Source organism: Notothenia rossii (assembly GCF_949606895.1).
Source record: "Notothenia rossii genome assembly, chromosome: 8".
Lineage (NCBI taxonomy): Eukaryota > Metazoa > Chordata > Actinopteri > Perciformes > Nototheniidae > Notothenia > Notothenia rossii.
Genome location: NC_136906.1, coordinates 78,071,878 through 78,099,145, shown reverse-complemented (window position 1 = coordinate 78,099,145; position 27,268 = coordinate 78,071,878). Strand labels below are relative to the sequence as shown.

The window sequence follows — 27,268 nt, the reverse complement described above, 5'->3', positions numbered from 1 at the left end:
AGAGTCATTGCGTGCCTATTGATTTGAACACGATCCGTGTATCCATCATTTCCTGGTCTTCTCTAAAGAAGAGGGACCAATGGAAACGTTGTCATGTTGCCGTTGGTCACCATGGAAACATTCATTAGCTAACAATGACATTATTGTTCTATTAATATAAAGGGAGGTCAGGTACTCTTTAAAACAGATGCTGGTTATGGGTACTTTTTCGAAGCCTATTTACTTTGACTTGAGTTGAGACGTTTAGTCAGTACTTCTACTTTTACCAGAGTATTTTTAAACACGAGTATCTGTACTTCTACTTGAGTGAAGGATGTGGGTACTGGTTGGGGGGGGGGGGGGGGGGGGGGGGGGGGTCAGTCTTGGGGGTCCTGGCAGTGGCAGCAGTGGTTCATCTCCTCAGAGTGGAGCTCCACCTGGATTGTGATGCTGTGGAAACCAAACTTAGTGTTCAGCAGCTCGGTGGCTTCCTGCAGCACCGACTGGGCGTCAGCACCTTCCTCTGAGGGGGGAGAGGAAATCAACAACAACAACAACAACAGTGAGTCTGATTTACTACGGTTATCACATTTTGACTTTTGTGTTTGCCTTTTAGAGAACACGTAGTCATACCAAACGTTGTAAGTAAAACCCCTTTAATGAAATGTCACTTTAAAGAAGGCAAGTATCATCAGGAAAGTGTACTGTAGGTAAAGTATTAAAAGTTTAAGTTAAAATTCCACTGTGACTATTATACAATGATGTATTATTATGATTAGATTAGTATTACTCTTGCATTAATATCAAAGTAATATGTTACTGTTAGTAGTTGGTTAAGGTGGTTACCAATAGATTTTTTTCATAATGGATTTATTAATTATTTTCTTCATCATTGTTTGTTTTGTGAAAGTTCAAAAACCAATGAGATAAATGTATATTAATGAATAAAATGAAACTCAGAAAATAGTAATCGACAAATCGTTTTTGTTTTGTTGAGACCAAATATCATACTTTATAGGCCTCTCCCGTTAATAAATCTTAATTATACTGTATATCGTCAGGTTTGAAGTGCTTTGGTAAATGATATGTTTGCACCTTTTACTCCAAAATCCCTTACAACCCACTGTGTCGAGACCGTCATTTCCTAAAATCGCTTCAACTGTTATTTCATTATGCTGAATTCTAGTTTCTCAGTGCTCTCTAATATGTAAAGGTATATCAGTGTGAGGGGTTACCTATGGCCAGGTGAACAGAGACCAGAGCCTGACCCAGAGTCAGAGCCCAGAGATGCAGAGAGTGCATCGACTTCACCTTGTTCACCGACAGCAGCACCTCCTTCACGGAGTTAAACTCGATGCCTTTAGGAGCGCCTGGGAAAAAGCAGGACACACATTAATACACAATACATCTCATAATATGGTGTTGAATACGTAAAGTCAAAATATAGCTCACGCATACAAAACTCCTAAAGTATGAACATCAGACATATGGACGGCACTGTTTGATAAGTGTCTGGATTTTCATAATAAAAGGAAGGGGAGCGTAACTAAACCTTCACTAAGTGGTGGAAAAACTATAAAAACAATTGGAAAAATATATCTACTTTCCCATAAAGACCTGAAATACATTGTATTGTATAGATATGGGACTTAAATGTGGCTAAATAGCTATGGCTGAAGTACATTATTTCAGATTAATGATTGTTCTCTATCCCATAATGTTGCTCATTAACACCAGAGGCCATTTCTGTCGTTACTAAATGTTGTTAAGAGGCCTCGGGGGGGAGCTGCTTTCAGAGGGTCGTCTTGAGGAAGTTCAGTGAAGTAAAAAGAGATTTAAAAACGTCCCAAAAGTCTTTAGACGTCCGCGGGTTATGGCCATTGTTAGAAATTAAAATCAATGTTGATATGGCGTAATTTGAATTAAATACACTATTTGATTTAAATCAGTTTTATTCTGAAAAACCGGAAGTTCTCACTATTAGCTTAACACTTTTATTCTGAACATTCGTCACTTCCGGTTAGCATTTAGCATCTGGCGGAATCATACGATTTCAAACCTTGAACCAAGGTGAAACGACATGTGATGTTGTACACTGAGCACACTGGGATTAGCACTCATTTATTGACGCTGAATAATGTGTAGCAGGGAATGTTTAAATAACCACAGACGCCAGAATGATGCAATTTAGCTACAGAAAAAGGCAGGAATTGCATTGGACCCGCCCCCCGACGACGCCGGCCAATAGGAGAAGACCTCAGATGACAACAGGAAGAGCAAGCCGAGAATTGAGCTCTTCGACCCCCTGACCTGAACTGACCGGTCGGATGTGGAGAGCGCCTCCACTCGCACATTTCATTTTGTACACCACCGCATCTTTTGTGTAATTAAATGCTGTTAACTTTTATAAGCTTCCCTTGACTCTTTTCAGTCTCTCTTGCCTTCAGGGTTCTAGAATTGCTTTCACCATCTGTGTCTGTTATTTGTTAAGCAGAAACCTGAAAGTGTCACATACATTCTCCGCACTTAGCTTAATCTTGGTGGCATGTGTGTGTTAGCTTAGGTGAGTCCTGCTTGCCTACATTTGATAAAAAAGCCGGCCAAATATAGTCATGAATGCACAGAAACATGATGTTGAGTTTCTGGGATTGGGTTGAAAGTAGACAGCTTGATCTTGTCTGCAGGCGAGAATACATTAATGTGTTCAGGTCATATATAACCCTTCGGATTATGAGACATCGTAAAGGCTTAATTCCACATTTTGAATTGGCTAGCCTAGCTTAGCATAAAGGCTTAGCTAGCCTTGCTCTGTTACGAGTTTTTCAAAAGTCACCTATCAGCACCTGTAAACCTCACGTCTTGTATCTTCATCAAACCTTATTGATATTTGTGTGTTTCAAGGTGTTAACACTCGGGATCATTTCCTGGTTAGGGTTTAGTGACACCGTTTTTGTGGAGATTAAAAAAATACATATTGGGTTAATTATTAAGCTGGAGGAGGCTGGTAGAAGGTGGATGTGTTTAACTACCAGACGGTAAAATACCACTTGACTTGTTGGCTATTGTGTTAAAAGCTTTATCCACATTCAATACAAGTCAAAGGTTTTAATGTCATAAGCACAAAAGCTACAGTGTAGAAATGGTAATGAACATCTTATGACCCGAGCTCCTCCAACGGTGCAACATATATAATGAAATACAAATAAAAAATAGTGCAAGAAGTCGATTTACACGTAAATAGAATATGATATACAAAAACAGAATGTGAAATTAAATATTGTACAGTCAGATGAAATTCAATACGGTTTATTACGCTGATAACTATTTCGATAAATAAGTAAATTGCAAGATGACAAACCAATGAATGTTTATCCAGGCACTTAACATAGACTTCAGTGGAAGATCAAATGTTCTCGATGTTCCTCTAAACATTTAAAAAAGATTAGAAAACAAAGGAACGTTTCCCACGGTTAATATAGATCTCCAGGTGAGCTACCTTCCAAGAGTATCCTGAAGACGTCCCTGAGGATGGTGATGGTGGTGAAGAGGACGAAGATGGAGAACAGGAACGTGCAGATGGGATCTGCCACTTTATACTCGGGCTGAAAGAGAAACCAGACGAGGTGATGAAGACTCTAAAGATCTGAGAGGAGACTCTAAAGATCTGAGAGGAGACTTTAAAGATCTGAGAGGAGAGGGATGTCAGATGGTGTTTTCCTCACTCGGCGGCCATTAAAGAGCTCGGGGCAGAGAGCAAGGGAACATCTTGCATGATGACGGAAAATGTTACCCCTTTAAAATAAACACTTGGGATTGATGCTCTTTCAAAAACTGATTTAAGTGAAGATTCTGGTATTTTACATGACATGTTACTTGTTAGACTGGCATATATTCAGTACTTTGGACAATCCCACAGGAGCAATTTGGGGTGAAGTGTCTCAGGGACACAACGACATGCTGACTGCAGTGGGACTCGAACTTGCTGTCCCCTGATTTGAAGTCCAGCACACTACCCACTGAGCCACAGCCTCCCACATTTATTATGTGTATTACGAGCTGCTTCAGGCTGAGGGACAGCTTCCTCCACCAGGCGGTCAGGATGCTGACATCTCTCCCCTCCCTCCCTCCTCTCTCTCTCCGTCTCTCTGACATCTCTCCCCTCCCTCCCTCTCTCTCTCTCCTCTCTCCCTCCCTCTGACATCTCTCCCCTCTCCCCTGACCTCTCCACCCTGCCTCCCACCTTTCCCCCTGCCCGAAATGGACCTGGACTTTAACCCCGCCCCCCGGCCCCCACACACACACACACACACGCAACCTTCCCTCATCCAGCACCAGTTAGGGCTGCTCGATTATGGCAAAAATCATAATCTCGATTATTTGGCTTAATAATTGTAATTGCGATTATTAATTGTGATTATTAATTTACTTTGAAAACATCAATTTATTGGAGAAAAAACATTTGAACCGTATGTTTTTAACAGTTGATTACCCTGAACTTTAAGTAGAATTCAAGTGGAAAAAAAAAATCGTTTTATTTCGATTACGTTGTTTTCGTAATCGTTGCAAGCCATCATCGTAATCGCGATTAAAATACGATTAAAATACGATTAACAGAGCAGCCCTAGCACCAGTCACTTTTCTACCCATCTCCGCTGCTACTGCACTGTAACTGTACTTTGAACACCATTTTCTCTTTTGCACTAAATAATACTTGCATTAATGTCAATTCATGTTCTGTGGATTGTGTTTTTTTAAAATATATTATTAACTAGTACTTATTACTACTATTACTTAGTTTGATACCCCGTTTATCTAGGCCCTTTCTGTATCTTGTTTTATGTATATGTGTCACACTGTGGGACTGCGAGAAACGGTATTTCAAGATTTCTGTATGTATAACACATGTAGACATTTTGACAATAAAACTGACTTTGACTTTGATGTGTTATACAGAGAATATTCAAGTGAAAAAACTGAAATATCTGGAGCCCAAAAAATAAAACTGGCTTCAATTTCTTAGTTTTTGGTTTTAGCTACACAGTATTAATACAATAATTTATTAAAAATGATGTCGTACACCAGGATAATTTAAGTCAAACTGCTTCATAATATAAGATTGTATCATATTTTGAATTTTATTAAATGTATGTTTAAGGGTCTTGAAAATGTTGTCTGTTCTCTTGTTTCATGTTTTAAATATTTGTCCGTGTTGATGTTGCCAATGGAGCTGCTGATCTGAAAATAATGTTTAATATCGTTTAATATTAAAGGAGCAATAACATCAAACTGCATTTATATATGTGCAGATCTAATCCAGAAAATGTTCTGAAAAAAACGACTTTAAAAAGGAATTCAATTTCTTCCATGAATTTGATATAAAGCCCCTGCTACAGTTTCAGTTTGTTTAGACGAGTCAGTATCGTATTGTGTCGTAACGTGTTGTATCGAATTGTTTCATATTGGATTGTATCGTCTCAAATTATACGGTTTAAGATTGTATTGTATCATATCATCTCCTATTCTATTACGTTATACCTATCGTTTCATATATTGTATTGTATCGTATCTAAACAAATCATGTCTTCTAGCATCGTACCGTATCATTTTGTATCGAATCGTACCGTATTGTGTCGTAGCGTATGTTATTGGATCGTAGCGTATCTTATCGGATCGTATCATATTGGATCGTATCATATTGGATCGTATCATATTGGATCGTAGCGTATGTTATTGGATCGTATCATATTGGATCGTATCATATTGGATCGTATCATATTGGATCGTAGCGTATGTTATTGGATCGTATCATATTGGATCGTATCATATTGGATCGTATCATATTGGATCGTAGCGTAACTTATTGGATCGTACCGTATTGGATCGTATCATATTGGATCGTATCATATTGGATCGTATCATATTGGATCGTATCATATTGGATCGTAGCGTAACTTATTGGATCGTACCGTATTGGATCGTATCATATTGGATCGTATCATATTGGATCGTATCATATTGTATGATAACATATTGTAGCGTTCGCGGCTCCGCCGCACGGGTGGCTAACTACTTAAATGAGGAGGACACGATGGCTGTAATTTATCCGGGTTTTATTACCCTACAAACAGACTAAACCCCGGGGTTGGAAGACTGCCCAAAACAACAAAGATAGGTAGCGGTATTGTCTCTTAGCTCTCTCAGGATCCCTCACTAGCTCTCCCGCCGTAGCTTGACCCTCTTCCGGTCACTTGTAAACCCCACCCCCTTTTTCTCCCCGCCCTATCCGGCTAACTAGGGCAACGTCTTCCCCCCAACAATCCCCTTGTGAGTCTCTCCCAGTTCAGCAATGCAGGGTCGCTACATTGCCCCCCCCCGGTAATTCCTCGTCCCCGAGGTAGAGCAACACTTTGAAAGCGAACCGGCATCCGTCGCTCCCTCTGCGACCTCCTTACTCCATGATTCACTTGTGGAGTAGTATTCCGTGGCACTATTGCTCCCAGCGGGGTCACCACCTCCCCTTGAAGGACATCCAGTGGCTGCATCGGTGGGTCTCTCCTTTGGCGGGGGGGCCCGCGCCGTGCTCTAGTAGGGGTCACAGGAAAGGCTGGCTGTTGGTCCCCTTTGTAAGGTGCCATCCTATCCCGGTGCAGTACCACTGTGCGCCCTCTGGGAACCAGTTTGACCCTATAAACCACCTCCCCCACTCTCTCGACCACGTAGCAAGGGCCAACCCATGTGCTATCCAGCTTGGGGCAACGGCCCTTCACTCTCTTTGGTCCATACACCCAGGCAAGGTCCCCAGCCTGGAAATCCTGACCTTTGACGTGCACGTCATAGACCCGCTTTTGGCGGACACCTGCCTGTTGAGACTGGTTTCTGGCGAAGCTGTGGGCCTTTTCTAGACGATCCTGCAGCCGCCTGGCATACTCCGGACCAGCCAAGGCATCAGGTGCATCCGGAGGCCGTCCATACATCAACTCCGGTGGCGTTCTGAGCTCCCGGCCCAACATCAACAACGCCGGAGTACAGCCGGTTGAGTCTTGGACTGCACTGCGGTAAGCCATGAGGATGAGGGGTATCTGCAGGTCCCAGTCACTTTGATCCGGGGCAGTGGTGAGGGCCAGCTGAGCACCCAAGGTCCTCATGAACCGTTCCACTAAACCGTCGCTTTGTGGGTGAAGTGGGGTGGTCCTAGTTTTCTTAATGCCAAGCTGGCTACACATTGCTGCGAAAACCTGTGACTCAAAGTTCCGTCCTTGGTCGGAATGAAGCTCAGAGGGGGTGCCAAAGCGGCTGAACATCCCTTGCACCAAGGCCTCTGCTACGGTGGTTGCCTCCTGGTCAGGCAGGGGATACGCTTCCGGCCATTTTGTGAAGTAGTCAATGGCGACTAGCACATACCGATTCCCTCCAGTAGTACGGGGGAGTGGCCCCAGTATATCGACGGCTACTCGGTCCATCGGTGCCCCCACACAATGTTGCTGCAAGGGTGCACGGGACTGGCCCTGGGATCCTTTACGAGCCGTACAGGCATCACAGCGGCGGCAGTAGTCCTCAACATCCCTCCGGCTCAGGCCCCAATAGAATGTCTGTCTTAGTCGCCGCAACGTCTTTGTTACTCCGAAGTGTCCAACTCCAGGGGATCCATGATGCACCTGGAGCACTTCTTTGCGGAGGTCTTTAGGTACAACGACTTGCCAGCGTTCCTCTCCGGTGGCGGGTTCCCGCCAGCACCTCTTCAGGACTCCTTCCTGGAGTTCCACTCCCGGCCATTGAGACCAGAGTCCTCGGACGGTGGCAGAGAGGGCAACCACCTCATCCCAAGGCGGCCGCACGTCGGACTCCAGCCATCCCATGACCATTTTAAGGTCAGGGTCTTCAAGCTGCATCTCTCTCCACCTATTCGCATTGTTGGGTAAGAGGGCCCGACAGACCACCATCCCCGGGTTCAGGTTCACCGCTTCCCGCTCATCAGCACGGTCACAGTGGGAACAACCTGGGGCGCACGGCCGGCGAGAGAGACTGTCTGCGTTCGTGTGAATTTCTCCAGCCCTATGTTGTATGGTGAACTGAAAAGCCTGGAGCTGTTCGATCCACCTTGCTACTTGTCCTTCCGGTTCCTTAAAGGACATAAGCCACTTCAACGCAGCATGGTCGGTTCTGATGATGAATGGGAGGCCACAGAGGACATGCTTGAAATGCCCCACAGCATCAATCACCGCCAGCAGTTCTTTGCGAGTTACACAGTAGTTCTTCTCCGGTTTATCAAGGGTGCGACTGTGATACGCAACAACCCGCTCTCCTTCTGGGGTTAACTGCGAGAGTACAGCGCCAATGCCCGTGTTGCTGGCATCCGTGTCAAGGAGGAATGGCAGCTCTGGGTTAGGGGCAACCAGCACCGGGTCTTCGCATAATACGCGCTTCAGCTGTTGGAACGCTGCATCCTGGTCAGGTCCCCACTTAAAGGGTGTGTCCTTGCGCATCAAGCTGAACATAGGCGCAGCGACCGTCGAGAATCCCGCCACAAAACGCCGGTAGTAGGACGCTAATCCTAAAAAGGACCTCAGCTGGTGGATATCTGTGGGGGTGGGCCAGTCCCGGACGGCTCCAACCTTGTCCGGTTCCGTCCTGATGCCGGCTCCACTGACTCGGTGCCCCAGGAAGGAGACCTCACGTCGCAGCAACATGCACTTCCCAGGATGAAGCTTTAGGCCTGCACCCTTGATCCGCTCTAAAACCTCCCTCAGGTTCTCGAGCGCGGAGTCAAAGCTGGGTCCATGTGCGAGGAGATCATCCAAGTAGATGAGACAACGCTCCGGGGGCACACCAGCGAGGACCTTCTCCATTAGCCTTTCGAATGTTGCTGGGGCATTACACAACCCGAATGGCATGGTTGTAAACTGCCACAGGCCACGTCCTGTGGTGAAGGCAGTCTTGGCTTTGTCCTCTGGGGCCATGGCCACCTGCCAATAACCGCTCCGGAGGTCCAAAGAGGAAAACCATGCAGAGCCGGCCACATAGTCAAGAGACTCATCTATCCGAGGCAGTGGATAGGAGTCTTTTACAGTCTTGTCGTTCAACGGCCGATAGTCGACACAAAACCTCCAGCCTCCGGCCTTTCTTGGGGCCATTACGACCGAGGAAGCCCAGGGGCTTTCTGAAGGTTCGATAATGCCAGCCTCTTTCATCTCTTGTATCATTTGGTTAGCAGCTGCTTTGCGGGCGTAGGGGACTCGCCTAGGCCGTTGCCGGATTGGCTGTGCGTCCCCTGTATCGATAGAGTGCTGGACCAAGTGTGTGCAGCCTACATCGTTGGGGTGGGTGGAAAAACTGTGTCGATACTTATACAAAAGGTCCCAGAGCTTATCCTGTTGATCTGAGGTCAGGCCCTCCCGATTCTCCTCCCAAAGGTCTGCGACCGTTGAATTCGCTGCGGCTTCCATTTCAGCCTCGGGGGTTACAGTTGCGGTCTGTACAATGGCCGGTACCGGTGGCTGGCCGTGTACCACCGAGTCTGATGGTGGGTGGTTTTCATCCAGTGGGGGAATAGGGCTCTCTGCGAAAGGGGGCCCCCACTGTGGAGGATCCAGCCAACCTGGTGGGTCTCCCTGCACTACAACGTCCCCGGCGCCCTCCTTGAGGAAGGGGATAGACTCCCCGCCTGGAAAGGTAATAGCTTGTGCGTTAAAATCCAATGTTGCTCTTGCCCTAAACAGAAAGTCTTGTCCAATCACACAGTTCTCTCTGAGTTTTGCAACCCAGACCGGTTGCCGCACTGAATATGCTCCTACTTGGATGTGTGCTTCACACCTCCCCAGCATGGGAGCCTCTCCCCCGGTGATGGTAATGAGAGGGACCTCGGTGGCTTGGGGTTGAGTTCCGGCTGGCAGGAGATCCGGGTGTAGAACAGTTGCAGTGGAGCCTGAGTCCAGCAGGGCATGGGTCCCTTGACCATTGACCAGTACAGGTATTCTGCAGCAGTCTGTGGGGAAGGTGTCAAGGGAGCAAAGGGCGTGAGCAGAGGGGAGGTGGAGTATTCTAATCACCGGTTGAGTGTCACAGTCTCTTGGGGGCAAGGGTTGGCTCGGTCGACTCCCCTCTACACCGAGCCCCGCCCGTTTCCCGGCGCTGAACCCTCCGGAGCGGTGACAGGAGCTGGACAAAAGCGCCATGTATGGCCTTTTTGGTGGCAATTATAGCAGGCTTGACTCTGTCGACCCTCTGGGGGCAACGGTGGGCTCTCTGTGCCGAGCGGAGGAGGGTTGGGTCTAGGAGGCTTATACGTTTGAGCCTTAGGTCGTATCAATGTCTGCGTGGAGCCATTTTCAAAACCCTCCAGGAAGATGTCCTCCACCACCAGTGCTTTCTCTAGAGCTGCTCCCAAGGTCTGTGGGTCTGCGAGCCGGACTTGCTGCCGTAATGGGATGGGCTGCAGGCCACGGATGAATGCCTCCTTCGTTAGCACCAAGCGGGTTGCATCATCGAAATCGGGGAATCCTCTTTGAGCCAGGTAGCGCAGTTCCGCTGCAAAAACTCCTAGCTTCTCTCCAGGACCCCGCATCCGCTCATTAAACCTCTGCCGCATCACAACTGCAGGGGCAGTGTTTCCAAAACGTCTCTCCAGTGCTCTGGAAATAGCTAGTGGGTTCTCAAGATCAGCAGCAGTCACATCAAGTAGTACTTTTCTAGCTTCACCCTCCAGGGCGGATATTAAATGGACTGCTCTCTTTGCAGGGGACCAGCCATTCGCAGTCGCTAGGAGGTTGAACTGGGCCCAGTACGTTTCCCATGAAGTGAGCCCATCATAGCGTCCGACCTTTAGCTGGCCTTCCCTGGGGAAAGGTGTCGGTCCCTGCACATTCATCAATGCCGTGGTGAGGGCGGTGGTCAGAGCAGCTACCACATCGCTGGTTTGGCTATTGGTAGTAGAGGGACTAGCCGAGCCCGCAGTCAGGGAGCTACCTTGGCCGAGTCCATTGGCGGTGTAGGTATTTGCTTTGGGGCATGTACTTGGGTGGGGGGTTGTTGTTGGGCATGGGACATCAACAGTGATATGAGCATCCTTAACGTTAGCAGGTTCGGAGCTCACACTGGCATTGTCAGTAGCATGGTTAGAATTTACATTGCAATAGGGCTCATGAGGTTTAGCCCCAACATCTTGTGCTTCCCCTCCCCTCATGGATTTAATGTCACTTTTTGAGTTATTGAGAACATTTCCCAAAGCACGCTCCATTGCAATGCTCATTTTCTGCATAAAACGTTCCTCTAGACTTTCTGTAATGTCTTTCTCCAACTCAGGGATAGATTTTGGTTGGCCACCCCATTTCCCTGCCGTTATGTCTCTCTCCAACTCCGGGATAGATTTTTGTTGGCCACCCCATTTACTTGCCGTTATGTCTCTCTCCAACTCCGGGATAGATTTTGGTTGGGCATCCACCGGAGCCGGTCCACACGTGTCTTTGTTTACATCTGCTCTTTCAGTCAGCAATCCGGTGGCTGCAGCAAACTTAACCGGACTTCCTTTTATTTCCTCCGGAAGGTCCGTCAGCAGTGTAGCAAGGGGTGAGTAGGTTGTTTTTTTTTCCTTTCTCCTTACCACCTGTGCATCGCTGGTTGGCTTCCTCCGTGGTGTTTCTGGGGGGGTGTATGGGGCATATAAGTCCGTGTTCTCACCGTGTTCAGCCATTTCGGTCCTCCGGCGGTGGCTAGCGATGCTAGCGTAGTTAGCCAACTGTAGTGCGGGGACTGGGGGCTGGGGAGATCCCACTTCTGACACCAATGTAGCGTTCGCGGCTCCGCCGCACGGGTGGCTAACTACTTAAATGAGGAGGACACGATGGCTGTAATTTATCCGGGTTTTATTACCCTACAAACAGACTAAACCCCGGGGTTGGAAGACTGCCCAAAACAACAAAGATAGGTAGCGGTATTGTCTCTTAGCTCTCTCAGGATCCCTCACTAGCTCTCCCGCCGTAGCTTGACCCTCTTCCGGTCACTTGTAAACCCCACCCCCTTTTTCTCCCCGCCCTATCCGGCTAACTAGGGCAACGTCTTCCCCCCAACAATCCCCTTGTGAGTCTCTCCCAGTTCAGCAATGCAGGGTCGCTACAATATTGTAACATCTTGTATTGCAATGTATCATATAGATAGATATCGTTCACAGATATCTTCACTCTGACACCTCGGCCTCACCCTAACCCGAGGATACGATAATATTTGAATGGTCAGATCAAGTCTGAAATGTGACTTGAATCACAGCAGCTCCATGTGTAACATCAACAGACAAATATCAAAACACATGAAAAACAAACAACAAACATTGAACATAACAGCACGATCACTGAGAGAAAACCTTTGCAATGATCTATATCTGACCCGAAAGTAGATGATGATGGCGGCCACCATGACGCCCACGCTCTGCAGGAGGTCTCCCACCACGTGGATGAAGGCTGCGCGGACGCTGGTGTTGCTGTGGCCCCCCCCCAGCAGAGCGTGGGAGTGACCGTGAGCCGCGGGGCTGCGACCCCCCTCCTCGATCTGCTGGTACCCGCTGCCGTGAGAGTGGAAGGTGGTGGAGTGGTGCAGGATGTAGGCCATGCTGCAGGGAGGCAGAGAGAAACAGGTACTGGGATTTAATTACTTATTCCTGAGACGAAAGGAAATGAACAAAATTGGGAACATGAAGTAGTTTGATTCTTAAAGGTCCCCTATTTTACTGTTTTTCATCAATATAGTATAGGTCTCAGCTATATACAAAACATGTCTCTGAAGTGTTTGACTCAAAAGAGCTGATCCAGATTTGCTTCCGATGTGACGTAATATCTGAAATGTGGACCCACGGCCCTATCAGAAACGTTGCTATCAGAAACAATGCCTGACGTGTTTTGGACGTAATATGGTCTTTGTTTATATTAGCATCGCTAACACTCAGAGCTAACCTGTACTGGAGAGCATGTGTGTGAAGAAGCAGGAAATAAAAAAATGAACTCACCTTGTGGTAAACCTGAGAGAGAGAAAGCCTTTGAGCTCCATACTGTTTCAGAGAGAATCCTTGATGTGGTTTGGAACATGGTGGCGTTTAATCGGTGTAGGTACCATACTGTATCTGCACGGCCTACCAGATCAGCACGGGGTCCGTTACGCTTACTAATGGCGTCATGCATTGGCTGTACGGCAACCCAAGAGGACATTTTACACGGCCAAATTCCGCAAAGAATATTTAAAAAATAACAATCGACAGTGAATATATGTTCGTGGAACTGTGTCAGGAAAGTGATAATTAAGTAATGTTATTGAAGAACTGAAATGCATAAAATTGAAAGTTAACATGTATCATATCCCTTAATGTGTGACGTCAATAGTAAGCGTAACGGACCCCGTGCTGATCTGGTAGGCCGTGCAGATATGGTACCTACAACGGCAGCATTTAGCTGAGTATCTCGTATAATTCTGATCAGGCATTAGCTCCGCCGCCTCTTTTTTTTTTTAAGCTAAGGACCCAGATCAGATATGAGGGATTTCTAAAATGCATGATCTATTTGTATTTTGAGCAAAACACATCGTAGACATGTTTTTTATATATTTGTATATATCTGAGACCCACAATATGCCTAACAATAGGATAATAGGAGACCTTTAATGCTCGATATTACCACCCATTAGACCGAGCTTCTCTCACATTATGTTGACGATGACGGCGCACCCCGAGGTCACCAACATTACGTGGCCATCAATCTCATAGTCGTTTCTGACGATCCTCTCGATGGCTAAATACACCAGAGCCCCCGTCACGATCCAAATGGAAATCACTGAGATGAACGCCCCAAGGATCTCTGAGGGGGAGAGAGAGGAATGTTAATCACTTTGCACAGAAACACACTTCATCACAGGACTGAACACACACCTCTATCTGAGCACCGCTGCGGGATATGAAGTTAAATAACAGACACAATCCCTCAGAGGAAAGCCTTCAACTTCAAACCAGTGACAGCTATCAAGGCAGCTTAGTTTTAGTGCTATGTTTAATTTGTATAGTTAGTAATCAGTGTAAATGTACTTAAAAGTGCAGTTAAGATCACACATCTTGCTACAAGTGCCTATTCTCATACATGGGGGCTCTCAAATACACAACTCTGGATTTTAATTAAGTTATTCCAGTTAGATTTTGTCCAAAGGATCTTTCTCTTTGTAGATGATGAATGAATCTCCTTAATCTCTCATCTCTCTTCATATAGTCTGTGCCCAGGTCAAATGAGGTTAATATAGAGATATGTGTCTCGATGCAGTAAATTGGGGCTTTTGTGCTGGGTAATAAGAAATGAGCTCCATTATATGCTTGAATGTTATGTTAAATCACTAGAAAGGCCACTCTAAGAGCTCTGACTGTGCCATCCCTTTAAGGAAATGAAAGTGACATCTGCGTCACTGGATATCTGAACATGTCAACATGTTGATCAACGCTACCTTCAAATCAAGAAAAATAACATGTAATGCAGTTTGAACGGGCTGGAAAACATAAATACTACATAAACAGATTCAACATTGTAACCAAGGCCTGTCACTCTTAAACTCATATATTGTTAAATAAATGTCCTTTGGTCTCGGGTCCTGACTGTCGTGTCAAATTATCATATAATCATTAATCATTTAAAACGTATAGTCTTATACTCTGATTGCCTTTTACGCTGTTAGTCACTGACCTGATCTGTGCCAGCCATAGTTCATGGTCTTGGTGGGGGGTCTGCAGGAGATCCAGAGGGAGAACAGGCTCACCATCATGGTGCCAAAGTCTGTGAGGAGGTGGGCCGCGTCCGTCATGATGGCCAGGCTGTGGGCCAGGTAGCCCCCTGCAGGAAGTAACAAGAGAAGTGTTATGAGTTACCACTATTGGAAAGAAACTAAGTACCTTTAGTACCATACTTAAAGGTCCCCTATCCAGAACCTGTCTCTGATTGGCTGAAACACCAAACCGATCATTGCAGCATTACCCATAATGCCCTCTGTTTCAGCCCTGTTTCCAAAGTGCTGATTCTCTGTCTGTTACTTTAGATGAAAATAAGGAGCCCCTCCCCACGCCCCTCTGAGAGACATTTGGTTACAAAGAACTCAATGGTGCTCTAGGAGGAGATTCAGGTGATAAGGGGGGGGGGGGGGGGGAGGTTACCTTGGTTGCTGATTGGCTAATGGTTACACAAGACAAAACCTTATTATGACATCATCAAGTGGCCAAAATCTGATCAGCTCATTTTCAGACAGGTTTTTATAGAAATGGATCAAAAAGAGAGAGAATCTTTGTTCCTGAGACTTTCAGAGTCTCTTTACACAGAGGGGACACATGTTGATGTAGAAGAGACATGAAGAAGAGGGGACACATGTTGATGTAGAAGAGACATGAAGAAGAGGGGACACATGTTGATGTAGAAGAGACATGGAGAAGAGGGGACACATGTTGATGTAGAAGAGACATGAAGAAGAGGGGACACATGTTGATGTAGAAGAGACATGAAGAAGAGGGGACACATGTTGATGTAGAAGAGACATGAAGAAGAGGGGACACATGTTGATGTAGAAGAGACATGAAGAAGAGGGGACACATGTTGATGTAGAAGAGACATGGAGAAGAGGGGACACATGTTGATTTAGAAGAGACATGAGGAACAGGATTTTGCATAGTAGGTGACCTTTAAAGTGTGAATATGGTACTTTATTCTTCATTCGTTAATTTACAGATTCAGATTATTAGCTTATTCAAAATATAAATCCATTAACCTTTAGTTTTATTGGATGTGACAAACTGTTTAAAAAGATTTACTAATTCTAATTTGTTTTTTTAGTTTGTTATTATTGATGTCCTCATAATGGAAATACAGCAGGACTGAAGTCTCATCTCTCTCTGGACAGCTTCAAACTTTCGTTTATTGCAGACTATGAAAGGGTGTTTTAAATACATTGTCTGATTTCTCAGATGTTTTCCGATGTAATAAAATAATATTACACCTCTGTTACCTGAGGCATTAAAGGTGTAATAAGGAACACACGCTTTGTAGCTGCATCAAATTACAAGTTAATAAACCTTTAAACGGCTCAGACTCCATAGGTGTTATTAAAGGTTGTGTTCACAGTTCAGGACACACTCCCTGTCAGTGAGTCTTTAAAGAGTTTACTTGTTCTACATGGTGTGTATGTGGGGATTGTGGTGAGGTTTACCTAACCTGTGAACGAAACTTGATACAGGAGATTAACTTTGAGATATTTGTATCAGTAAGGTCATTACCTCCCACGCAGTGATTTAGCTTTGATTATTTTAGTTTGCAGATGTTAAGGGAGCCTCAGTGCGGTGGCCGATCGGGGCAAACGTTTCCAAAACATTTACATTCGAGGAAACTCGCTGTAGTTTCAAATAACAACGCAAATGTAAAAACACAAATGTGCCAAAACACATGCATGTAAGAAACACCTTTACCAACCAAACAATACGTCTGACCTCTCTCTCTTTTCTTTGTTTTAAGGTTTCATCTTCTAATCTCTACCTATGACCTCTCCGACTGCACCTCTCATAGCCATTATATAACAATCTTCAACACAGACAAATAAAGGGTAAAACCAGATTACTGCTCATCGGCGCAGAGCAGCTTTGAGCTAAATGCTAACGTTAGTATGTTAACAGGGTAAGAATTAGGGCTGCTGAATTAATCGTATTTTAATTGCAGTTACGATTATGGCTTGCAACGATTACGAAAACAACGTAATTGAAATAAAACGGTTTTTTTTGTAAATTATTATTATTACAATTTTTTTTTTTTTATTGGTTTTTCAGTTGCGTTATACTAAAGTTCACGGTAATCAACTGTTAAAAACATATTGTTCACATTTTTTTTTTCAATAAATTGATATTTTGAAAGTAAATGGATAATCGTTTTTAATAATCGTGATATCAATTATTGACCCAAATAATCGAGATCTTGATATTTGACATAATCGAGCAGCCCTATAGAATCAATCAACGCCAACACGCTAACTTGATCTTGATCTGATGATGGGGCTAAAAGAAAATTCAGGGTTTCACCAAAGTTGTTACACAATCTATTCTGTTAAAAAAAAAAATACCTATGACCTCTCTCTTTTCTGTGTTTTCACGTTTGATCTTCTAATCTTTACCTATGACCTCTCCGATCATGAAGACGAGGCAGACGGCGGATGCGATGTAGAGTTTCTTCTTGGCCAGCAGCCGGTCTCCGCTCTCCTCACACGCCAGCTTCTGTTTCCCGTGGCAGTGCGCCCCCGCGGGCCGCTTCAGCTCCATGGCCCCCGGCATGCCTCCGTTCTTGAATGGGAAGTCTGGATACTGCTCTTTGGAGTCTGGATACTGCTCTTTGGAGTCTGGAAAGGAGCTGCTGGGAGGATAAAGGGTATATATGACAGTGAAGATGGTCCATCCTTTCCATTACCGGTTCAAACTGTCTTTATAAACTGTACCCTGTGTCCTTTTGTGTCCTTCTGTAGTCCATTTCCTGTTGTTTGTCTTGTCTTACCCCGGCTGATACTAAACTAAATCCACTGTTTGAATTGTTCCCTATATTGCCCCTATGCTCTGTAAGTTGTCCTTGGGTGTTATGAAAGGCGTCCCCCAAAAAATAAATGTATTATTATTATTATTAAAACTGTTTTTAAAGCTCCCGTAAGGTTCATAATCAAGACTATTACTTCCACAAGATAATAGAGACTTAGGCCAAAACGCTTTTGTGATGGCACCAACTTTTAGTAATGGCAGAACTGTGGAGACAGTGAATCAATATATTATACAGTAGGTACTTGGGGAAGTCACTTTTGATGCCAACACGACTCTATCTGCAAATATACCGATTTATAGACAGTTTTTCTTGAGACGATGCAGGATGTTCAGATCGCTCATTAAAATGTTTTATCTGTTATTGAGTCAACTTTAACTTTTGCAATGATTTGTTTGTTTGGCATTCTCAGTGTCAACAAAACACATTGCCAGAAGACCAATAGGCGCGTTCACACCGGAGTACTTTTCCCCGTACTTTCCCCGTTTAGTTCCGTTAGTGCCTGGAATTTTGCGTTCGCACCAAAAAGAGAACTTAGTTCATGAGAACTTTTACCCCCATGTGTAGTGCCTGCTAGAGAGGTGGGACTATCCTGGGGAGAAAAAAGTACCAATTTTGATTGGCTGGGCAAATTGCAAACCACGCCCCGTAAAACTCTGAAACGTTTTGTGAAGCCGCCATTTTATTTGCTGGCATTAGCATTATTAGCATTAGCATTAGCCCAGCGCACCAACGGAGAGAGACTAACTTATGGCAACACAAAATAAAACATGGGAGCGGTGGAGATGAGGAAGTGTTGGCGTTCTGGAGATTTACTCTGAAGGCCTCAGTAGAAGCTGCTGGGAGTTGTCTTCCTGTAGTGTGTCCTAGAGGTCTTAGTGCATGTAATCGGTCTGCAAAGGGAGTTCCTGCCCCTGTTGTGTTTACTACAGTAACTAAGGCATTGAGTAAATTGATTGTTTGGAGTAAATGTTGCCACAGAGCACAGTTTTGTTTGGGAGAGCTCCACTTAGTGGCAACAGATCTCCTCCTGACAAAGTGGATCACAATCAATGTTCACTGAAGTGGAAGAATGGCGAGACGAGTCATCCAGTAAATGGGAAGCAGGTGAAATCGATAAAAGGTGACAGTGAGGAGGAGCAAGAAGAAATAAAACTCCTCAGCATATTTGGTGATTTGCATTTAGACATCGAGGTTAATACGTAGCAGAAAGGTGCGTCATTAGACATCAAGGTCACATTTAGCTGCTCCTGCATGGTTCTTTGCTAAATGTTTGAGTGTCACAAAGACTCTAACTTTACATCTCAAATAAAGTAAGCCCAAGTTTCGCCCAATTGTACGTGTTGGCTTCCTTTCGACCTAATCTATTTAATAATTACCACACATTTCACAGCGATGATATTCAAATCTTCAAGACAGATGAAGAAAGTGTGAAACCAGATTAATATTCAGCAGACCGTTTTATCTACGTGACGCTGCACTAGGCACAGAGCAGCTTTGAGCTAAACGTTAGTATGGTTACAGGGTAAGATTCAATCAATGCTAACATGCTAACTTGATCTTGATCTGATGATGGGGCTAAAAGAAAATGCAGGGTATCCCCAGAGTTGTGATTCAATCTTACCTCATCCTAAGAGAGGTGTGCATATCCGTACAGAAGTTTCATAGCAAACTTTCCTCGCATGGAACTTTAACACAAAAGCCATGTCTGCTTCATGTTAGCAGAGAAGAGAAAGTCAGTGGATCACCAAAGTCAAGAGGTGAGAGTTCTCAACTGGTCAGGCCTTTTTACTTGGTCAATACATCGCGACCCAACATTTTGAAGCACTCAAATCTATTCAACAAAAAAACGTGCTGTAATATATATACGCTTTTCAGCATACAATATTAATACAAGTGAAGTACAGTGCATATATCCCGTATATCCCTTCACAGAACTAAAGTATTTTTAAAAAAAAGGTTTAATGAGATGATGGAATCAAAGCTGAACTATATAAAAAGGCACACTTGCTGAAAACCCAACCCCAGCAGGGGAGTCTGGATTCTCCCCCAGCAGATTTTTTGAAATAATAACAAACTATTCGTACACTCTGAGAAGAAAATAAATAAATCTATTACTACCCGACATATTAATAATATTTTATGCCATTGTTTGTTTTTCACTTTGTTCTGACATCTTGCTGCGAGAAGAGTAAAGAGGAGATAGTCTGTGTGACTTACTTTAAATTGTGGGTAAGGGTAGATAGCCCCCATTGTTCTGTGACCTGTCAATCATCAAACCGGGGGTCATATTTCATTATGTGTTCCTTTTGATCTGAAGTTGTACCCATGGATGTATAAAGAAGAGTTCTACCGCAAAGTTATTCTCCGTGGGGACTTCCGGCAACAATCTTGATTCTGATTGGCCAGAAGACTCGAAAAAACATCAGCAAACATATTTTATTGAGCAGATGATCACTACGTGACAGAAGTTTTCAAAACCGTTTATGGTCTCCGGTACTTCCAGTCCAACGCCGACTGCATGCACAGCGTTAGAAAATCGGGCCTTCAAAATAAAAGTTTGACTTTTTCCCCCCCAAAAAAAAAGAATTCTAATTTTTTTTTTTTTTTTTTTTGTTCTTCACTCACACATCCGCGACCCACTCGAAACGAGTCCGCGACCCACTTTTGGATCGCGACCCACCAGTTGAGAACCACTGATTTAGACTGTGTGTACAACATATCATGGTAATCCATCCTATACACTACAAAAACTCGAAATCTTGCCAAGTATATGTGTTTAATATCTATTCAGAATATGTCTTTAGACCTGATATACAGTAAGACATAATAACTTCAGGAGTAACAATGCAGTGAGATATAGACAATGCATCATCTTGTTAATTTAAAAAAATCGTATTTTGAGTTGTATCTCAGATAAAACACATATTTTTTTACATATTTATTAGAGAATCACCAACTAACATCAGAAAACAGAACACCTTTGAGTATTTGCGGCTTATATGGTAACACAGCATCTCCCGATTCTGGTAAAATATAGTCCAAAATGAGTTCTCCCAGATAAGTACAAGATCTGATTTATCTAAACATCCCTTCTTATTTCAAGACATCTAACCAAGCACATTTTCACTTCTATTGTTCTCTGAAAACAGCTTGTTTTCATTATTGTTTAACTTGTTTTTGGAGCAGCATTTTTCCAGTGTAGTTGTTTAGACATTGGCTGGATAGTGGAGATGTTAGATAATAATGTAGCAGACTCATTTCACGGTTTACTTCCCAAAGAATTGATTGCACCTCAGTTGCAACCGCTAAAAGGTCATGCGCTAATGAATGATATTAAAGTGCAAACTAATCACAATCAATGTGGTAAATACAAATGTGGTTTTTGCACGAAGAACACAGCAGGCAGAAATAAGCATTTTCTCAACACAAGCTGGAGTTTGTTATCGACGAGATGTAGAGGCGTTCTTCAAAACTTCAAGCGAGGAATTTAGACATGAAAATACAAACCCTATTTTACATTTAATATCTCAGTCTATCAGTATAAATGTTTGATGTGTCGTTGTTTATCACTATCTCTCTGAAAACGCTTTTAGCTTCACTGCAGCTGGGTGTGGCTATTAGAGCTTATATGAGCTTAGGACTGGTTTTGCAATGAGGCTCATTTGCATATAAGGGGGGGGGGCAATTACACCAAATGTATATTAAATGCATATTACCTGATTTAAATACTGCAAATTGCACAGCAGTGCCATGATGCTATCTGCTTGGTAAGTGGTGCATGTCCCTATGCTGTACGTGCGAGCTTTGAGAAGTACACACTTTATTTATGCAGTCTTATTTCTGCAGGGTTCACAGAAGCTGTTTCTGATTTGCCTCACAGTTTCCTGCTCTCTGTTCTTTTACTGCAGAAATGTGTTTATATTAACCACTAAAGTTGTTGTATTATTGATCAATTGTTGGGTAAAGTTCTCTAAACGGATCACATCTGGATAGTGTGTCTCCTGGGGATCACACATGTTATTCACCTCTGAACACACAGAGCTGGATTTCAATCACGAGAACCAAACAAAATGCTGACTTCTCTATTTTCTACACACACACACACACACACACACACACACACACACACACACACACACACACACACACACACACACACACACACACACACACACACACACACACACACTTACATAGACACACACACACCCAGGTTGTCATTCTTGCTGTGTGCAGTGAGGGGGATGATGTGGCTAATGAGGTGGAAAAAAACTAATTTGGTCTCACTTGAGATAACCACACACACACACTTTATCTCACAGGCTTCACATGGGAGATTACCAGTGTTTCATTACTATAGCCTTTATCTCTCTCTCTCACACACACACACACACGCACACACACACACGCACACGCACACACCTACCTAGGGGATATCCATGCTGAAAAGAATCAGCCAAGTTTAACAACAGATTTGGTTCAATTATACCTCTGGGAGTTAAGCGCGCGCACACACACACACACACACACACACACACACACACACACACACACACACACATACTAGAACTCCTTTATTTGCTTCCGAAACATAGTAAAATCACAATTGTAACACTAGTGCTTCTATTGGCTAGCGCTCCAACACATTGTACGTGATTGATAGGCTAAGGGGCGGGACATCTCTAAGAGGTTGACCAATCACAACAGAGCCGGCCAGCTAACCAATCAGAGCAGACTGGGCTCTGGTTTCAGACAGAGGGTGAAAAGAGGTGCTGCAGCACAGGCAGTATGAGAACAATAAAGAGCTTTTTGAACATTACAGCAAAATAAAAATAAAAATATGAACCTGGAATCAAGCAGAATGGGGCCTCAGGGCTTAGAGAGCTTCAATTATACGAGCGTGAGACTTCAGATTTTCAATTCCAACGACAACAACGCCATAGCTCTCATATTATTAGAAAACAAACGTTGAATCTTGAAATGAGTCGATACACTTATAGTAAGTGCATTTTCTTCCATACATAGGTCTTGGTAAATGACTTGGACGACAGATTTCCATTCCATCGATCCCTGCTTCCAATCACACAGCAGCTCACGCAGAACATGTTCCTGAGCATCGCTGATAATCTGCTTCCTCGTGCGTTATCTCTCAACAACACCAATACAATGGTTATGGCCTTATGACGGATATTTAATGGCGGTTTTCTGCAGAAGTCATCCTCTTCTATCAGGTGTATTACCCGCTGCATTAAGTTCTTGGAAAGCAGAACAACAACAATGTGCTGTTACTGTGAGTCGATACGCTGCAGGGTGTGTGTGTGTGTGTGTGTGTGTGTGTGTGTGTGTGTGTGTGTGTGTGTGTGTGTGTGTGTGTGTGTGTGTGTGTGTGTGTGTGTGTGTGTGTGTGTGTGTGTGTGTGTGTGTGTGTGTGTGTGTGTGTGTGGCACTCCTGAGACCTGAGGGAGAATCGGTGGTGTGTGAAATGATATGAAACGAAGAGACTAATACAATAACCATCCAGCATTTAATTACAGCTGCAGTCTGTCAGAGCTCAGGGCAAAACGTGATGCATCTGATACAACAGCGCCTGCAGGGAGGACGACGATCTGCTGCAGAACAGAGACGATCGAATGGGTTATCTGTCCAGGAATTAGGTTTGGTCCGGTTGCTTTAATAGACGAGCAAAAGTGATGATGATGATGCCGAGAGGAATTATGTTATTATTGCAGTTTTGATTTTAGCCCATAACACAAAAATATCTGTCCTTTCAGAATCAGAAACAGTGTTGTGGTACATACATACAAATAAAAACAAACGAAAAAAACACAGATAAAAAACTATTTTAAGAAAACTAAAATCATTTGTCAAATCAAACTTAATTCTTAAAAAATATGTATTGTTTTATATAGTGTTTCTTTTATATCCCACATTTAGGGAAATACGCTAATTGACTTTATTTGCTATGAGTCGGATGAGAGGACTAACACAACTCATATTTGAGCGGTAATTAATAAGAAGCAGCTGGTTAGCTTAGCTTAGCTTAAAGAATGGAAACAGAGGGAACGATTAGCATGGTACTGTTTATCAATGACAACATGTACATACCTTTACATTTGATGTATTGATGGATTATCATTCTGTTATGGCTCATTTTACTGAGGGTGCATCAGAAGCTGACAGCACATGTATCCCAGCATGCATTTCGACATGTAAGCGTGATTATTGCAGTTTTACAACAATGTCAAATTGAAAAAGCAAAAAACGTTCTTCCCAAATATCACTGTTGGGGAAATATTTACCAAGGCCCATAACTGTGACCCAGTTTATTAGTTCATACTGACTGAGCACACGCACCTGTAGCCTTGGCTCCTGTGCTCTCAGTGTTCTGTCTCCCTGTTCCTGCTTGTTGGCGTCAGCTGATAGAGGTGTTAGGATTCTATCTTGTTATGCAGCATGTTGATTATTCTCTCTGAACTAGCTAAACACATGGGTCTCGGGTAGAGTTCTTCAGAATTGACGTGGCAACTCTAACGTGAAGTCAGAACCTCTGGCTCTTGGACTTGTTCTGTGAATTCTCCGGCCGAAGCTCCAAATAAATCATCAGTGTTTGCCATCTAAGCTCCAGCTCTCCCCGTGTCTCTCTGAGTCCTGACTCGTTGCATTTTTTAGAAACACCCTCATGCTTTCCCCAAACTGAAGAAAAAACATACACTAACATATTTTAATGGTCTGTCTTTGTAAACTGAATATCTTTAAATTGATGAGTGAAGGTTTAGAGAAAACAAGACATTTGAACGCATCATCTTGGCATTTCTTACAATTGTTGACATGTTATGAAGAAAACGGATAATGTTCATCCTTACAAATGAATCAGATGGTAAATTAATGAATTCAAATCATCATTAATTGCACCATTTTCTAACTCAAAATGCCCAAATACAGGCTGGATGAATGAGTAGTATTTATTAATAACATAATATAGTTATAACTTTTATGACTTACACACTTTTGCCAGTGGCTTGACGAAGAGAAATAATCCCTAATATAGTTAGTGGTGGCCAATGTACGGTCTGTTGATTGACTAATTAATTAATTGACCTATGATCTATAAATCATTAATACAAAATGATATAATTTACTTGTATTCAATTTATATATTCTAAAAACAATTTATAAGTAATGCCTCATCTCAAAGTGGTACAACACATATGTCAGATTTAGAAAAAACATATATAAATATTATTATTTTTTACATTTGAGGCGTGAACAAGGATGTCACTTAAACCACTTGGCTGCTGCTGCCAGCTGGGAAAAATGCAGAAGACGACACAGTAAACACACACACACACACACACACACACACACACACACACACACACACACACACACACACACACACACACACACACACACACACACACACACACACACACACACACACACACACACACACACAAACAAAGTGCAAATGGTGCGTGAAATCCCAAATGTGATGCCATATGCACATCTCTCTCTCTCTCTCTCCCTCACTAACATATACACACACGCGCACACGCACACACATACCCAACCACACGCACTGACGCGCACAAGCACACGCGCAGCTAACACAACCTCCCATCACCCCTCTAAAGTAACCATAATAAGTTGTTTTTTTACATTTCTAGAAATTACGTTTTATCCTGGTGATTTTTCCGAGGCCTAAATGTCTGCAGGAAAACACTGATAATAATGAACATCATATTTTCCCCTCCTCTTTCCTAATTACGCGTGACATTTTTCGGATCGGCTTTAAAAAGTCATAAGCAACTAGTAATTAATCAGACGCATCTGGAGGCCGATGATACTGAAATATGAAGTTAAAACATAATGTTCCTTAATTCAACTGTATTTATCCCATGCATGTATGCCGATACTTTCCATTTTAAAAGTAGCACTGATAGTGTTAGTGGTTGTGTTTCTGCAGCAGCTAGTTTCGTGTTAAACAAATACATCTTCAGACCTGCAGAATGTATTTTTGATTTCACGTAGTTGCGATATTTGGAGACGAAAAACTGCTCAGGTGCCTTCATTTCGTTATTCGTTTTTTTGTTGTGTTAATTATAGCTCCTTAATGCACACGTATTAGTTAGCACGTATACAAACTGTTAGATTTGCAGGAAGATTTCTGTCGTGTTTGCAACGAACATGATTTTTCTCGACATAACATACTATTTGAAGAATTAAAAAAATGTTGGGATGGTCAATTTATTTATAAATATATTTGCCACTCATTTGAATCAAATACACACATTGCAGGTAATAAACCTCTGTGGATGTTTTGGTGTTGCCTTCAGGTGCAGGTACACACACTTCCATGTAAATAATGTTTCTCCTGTTTCCTCCACGCAGACGGGCCGTGCTCAGAGCTCCTCTCTAATGACAGATGATGGGTTTTAGCACCGCTCAGTGAACTGAACCCGGGGCCATTTGTCACAGGCTGTCCAGAAACAAGCCAAGCATGGAAATGAATTTGTTCATTCACATAAAACAGCCTGCAAGAGCGGCAGCCTGCTTCAAATGCACCACGGTAACAACGTAGCACACACACGATTTAAAACACACACACGCACACACACACAGCAACAAACATCCGGCAGAAATCCTGAAAAAATCCCAGAAAAAAAACTTCTTATTTTCCAATGTCTTTAAACGTTACCTGGATAAATAGTTATGTTGATTTTTAAATATGTATTTCTTTAAGTCTATGACATTGGGTTGGTACAGGTAACTTTGCAGGGTTTCCCCCACATGCAGCATTATTCTACAACCATGCAAAACCCACCTTTGTAGTTTTAAAGAATACATTTTTGCACTCTTCTCGTGCATCAGTTGCGATTTCTCCGAGTTTGCAGCGTTATTATCCATGTATTCAGCCTGTGCCTTATCAATGTCCCGTCTGAGATGTGCACAAAAAAGAGGAAGTTCAGGTGATTTATTTTTCTTCTTTTTTGTATAGAGGATGCTGCAGGAGTTGCCGCCTTCACTCGACGCGGGGGAAAGTCAGCCGAGACATTTCTGTGCGTATAAAAGACTTCAGAACAAACGGGTACATTCCTTCATTTCGGTTCGGGGGACAGGAGAAGGAGGAAATACAAAACGCAGAGCTTTCTGAGGGAGGTTTGTAACCAGACAGCGGAGTTGTATTGCCTCGATGCTGCAGCATGTGACACTGCAGCTTAGTGGACCCTGAACTCAGCACATAGAACCTCCGGTTGGTGGAGCTCCTAATGGGACGAGCATCAATGAGAACCCAAATCAACTCATTCCCAGATAGCCTACACATAAAATATAACATCATTTCAATATTTTATTTAAAACATAGCTGCTGTAAATCAACATATTATTGGCAACTGCGTTATTCTACCCCACAGGTTTTAATATCATAATATGAATTGCACGATTTTTGAAATGATGTTTTATTGCAAGTATTCAGATGAATCATATCCACATTTGTGTCATTTTTCAATCAACCTTTCTTAGGCTTCATGCTGCTTCATCATTGTATTATTAATTCAGCTTGATTAGTGCTTTAAAAGCATATGTATGTCATGCCGAATAAAGGGAATGATTGTGATTTCTTGTATATTTGAGAAAGAAACACTAGAGTCATGCCAGTATGAAAACATATACTCAAAACTAAATCCTGAACCCGGATTGGGAGTAATGTTTGTGTTCAT

General features: G+C 43.3%; 1 protein-coding gene across 2 annotated transcripts; it reads right to left on the bottom strand.

The window, feature by feature from the left end:
- Positions 1 to 350: 350 nt before the first annotated feature.
- On the bottom strand, positions 351 to 26,788 carry slc30a2 (solute carrier family 30 member 2). Of its 2 annotated transcripts, none has more exons than XM_079644124.1 (8): positions 26,374 to 26,788; positions 17,137 to 17,372; positions 14,679 to 14,825; positions 13,658 to 13,811; positions 12,355 to 12,577; positions 3,476 to 3,581; positions 1,215 to 1,349; positions 351 to 502 (listed from the first exon to the last, which is right to left on the bottom strand). In XM_079644124.1, exons 1-8 carry the CDS (start codon positions 26,454 to 26,456, stop codon positions 357 to 359), a joined length of 1,230 nt encoding a protein of 409 aa, XP_079500250.1. In that variant the 5' UTR covers positions 26,457 to 26,788; the 3' UTR covers positions 351 to 356. The 2 variants fall into 2 exon arrangements, with proteins under 2 accessions (XP_079500250.1, XP_079500251.1); XM_079644125.1 differs by having other exon boundaries at positions 17,137 to 17,369.
- Positions 26,789 to 27,268: the final 480 nt, after the last annotated feature.

Bases quoted from the DNA above. Each gene is read 5' to 3' on its own strand.
- slc30a2 (XM_079644124.1), bottom strand. From the start codon at position 26,456: ATGGATAATAACGCTGCAAACTCGGAGAAATCGCAACTGATGCACGAG. The intron at 14,826-17,136 runs GTAAAGATTAGA...TACTTCCTGCAG, and splicing joins CATGATCGGAGAGGTCATAG to GGGGCTACCTGGCCCACAGC. The intron at 503-1,214 runs GTAACCCCTCAC...CTCCCCCCTCAG, and splicing joins CTCTGTTCACCTGGCCATAG to AGGAAGGTGCTGACGCCCAG.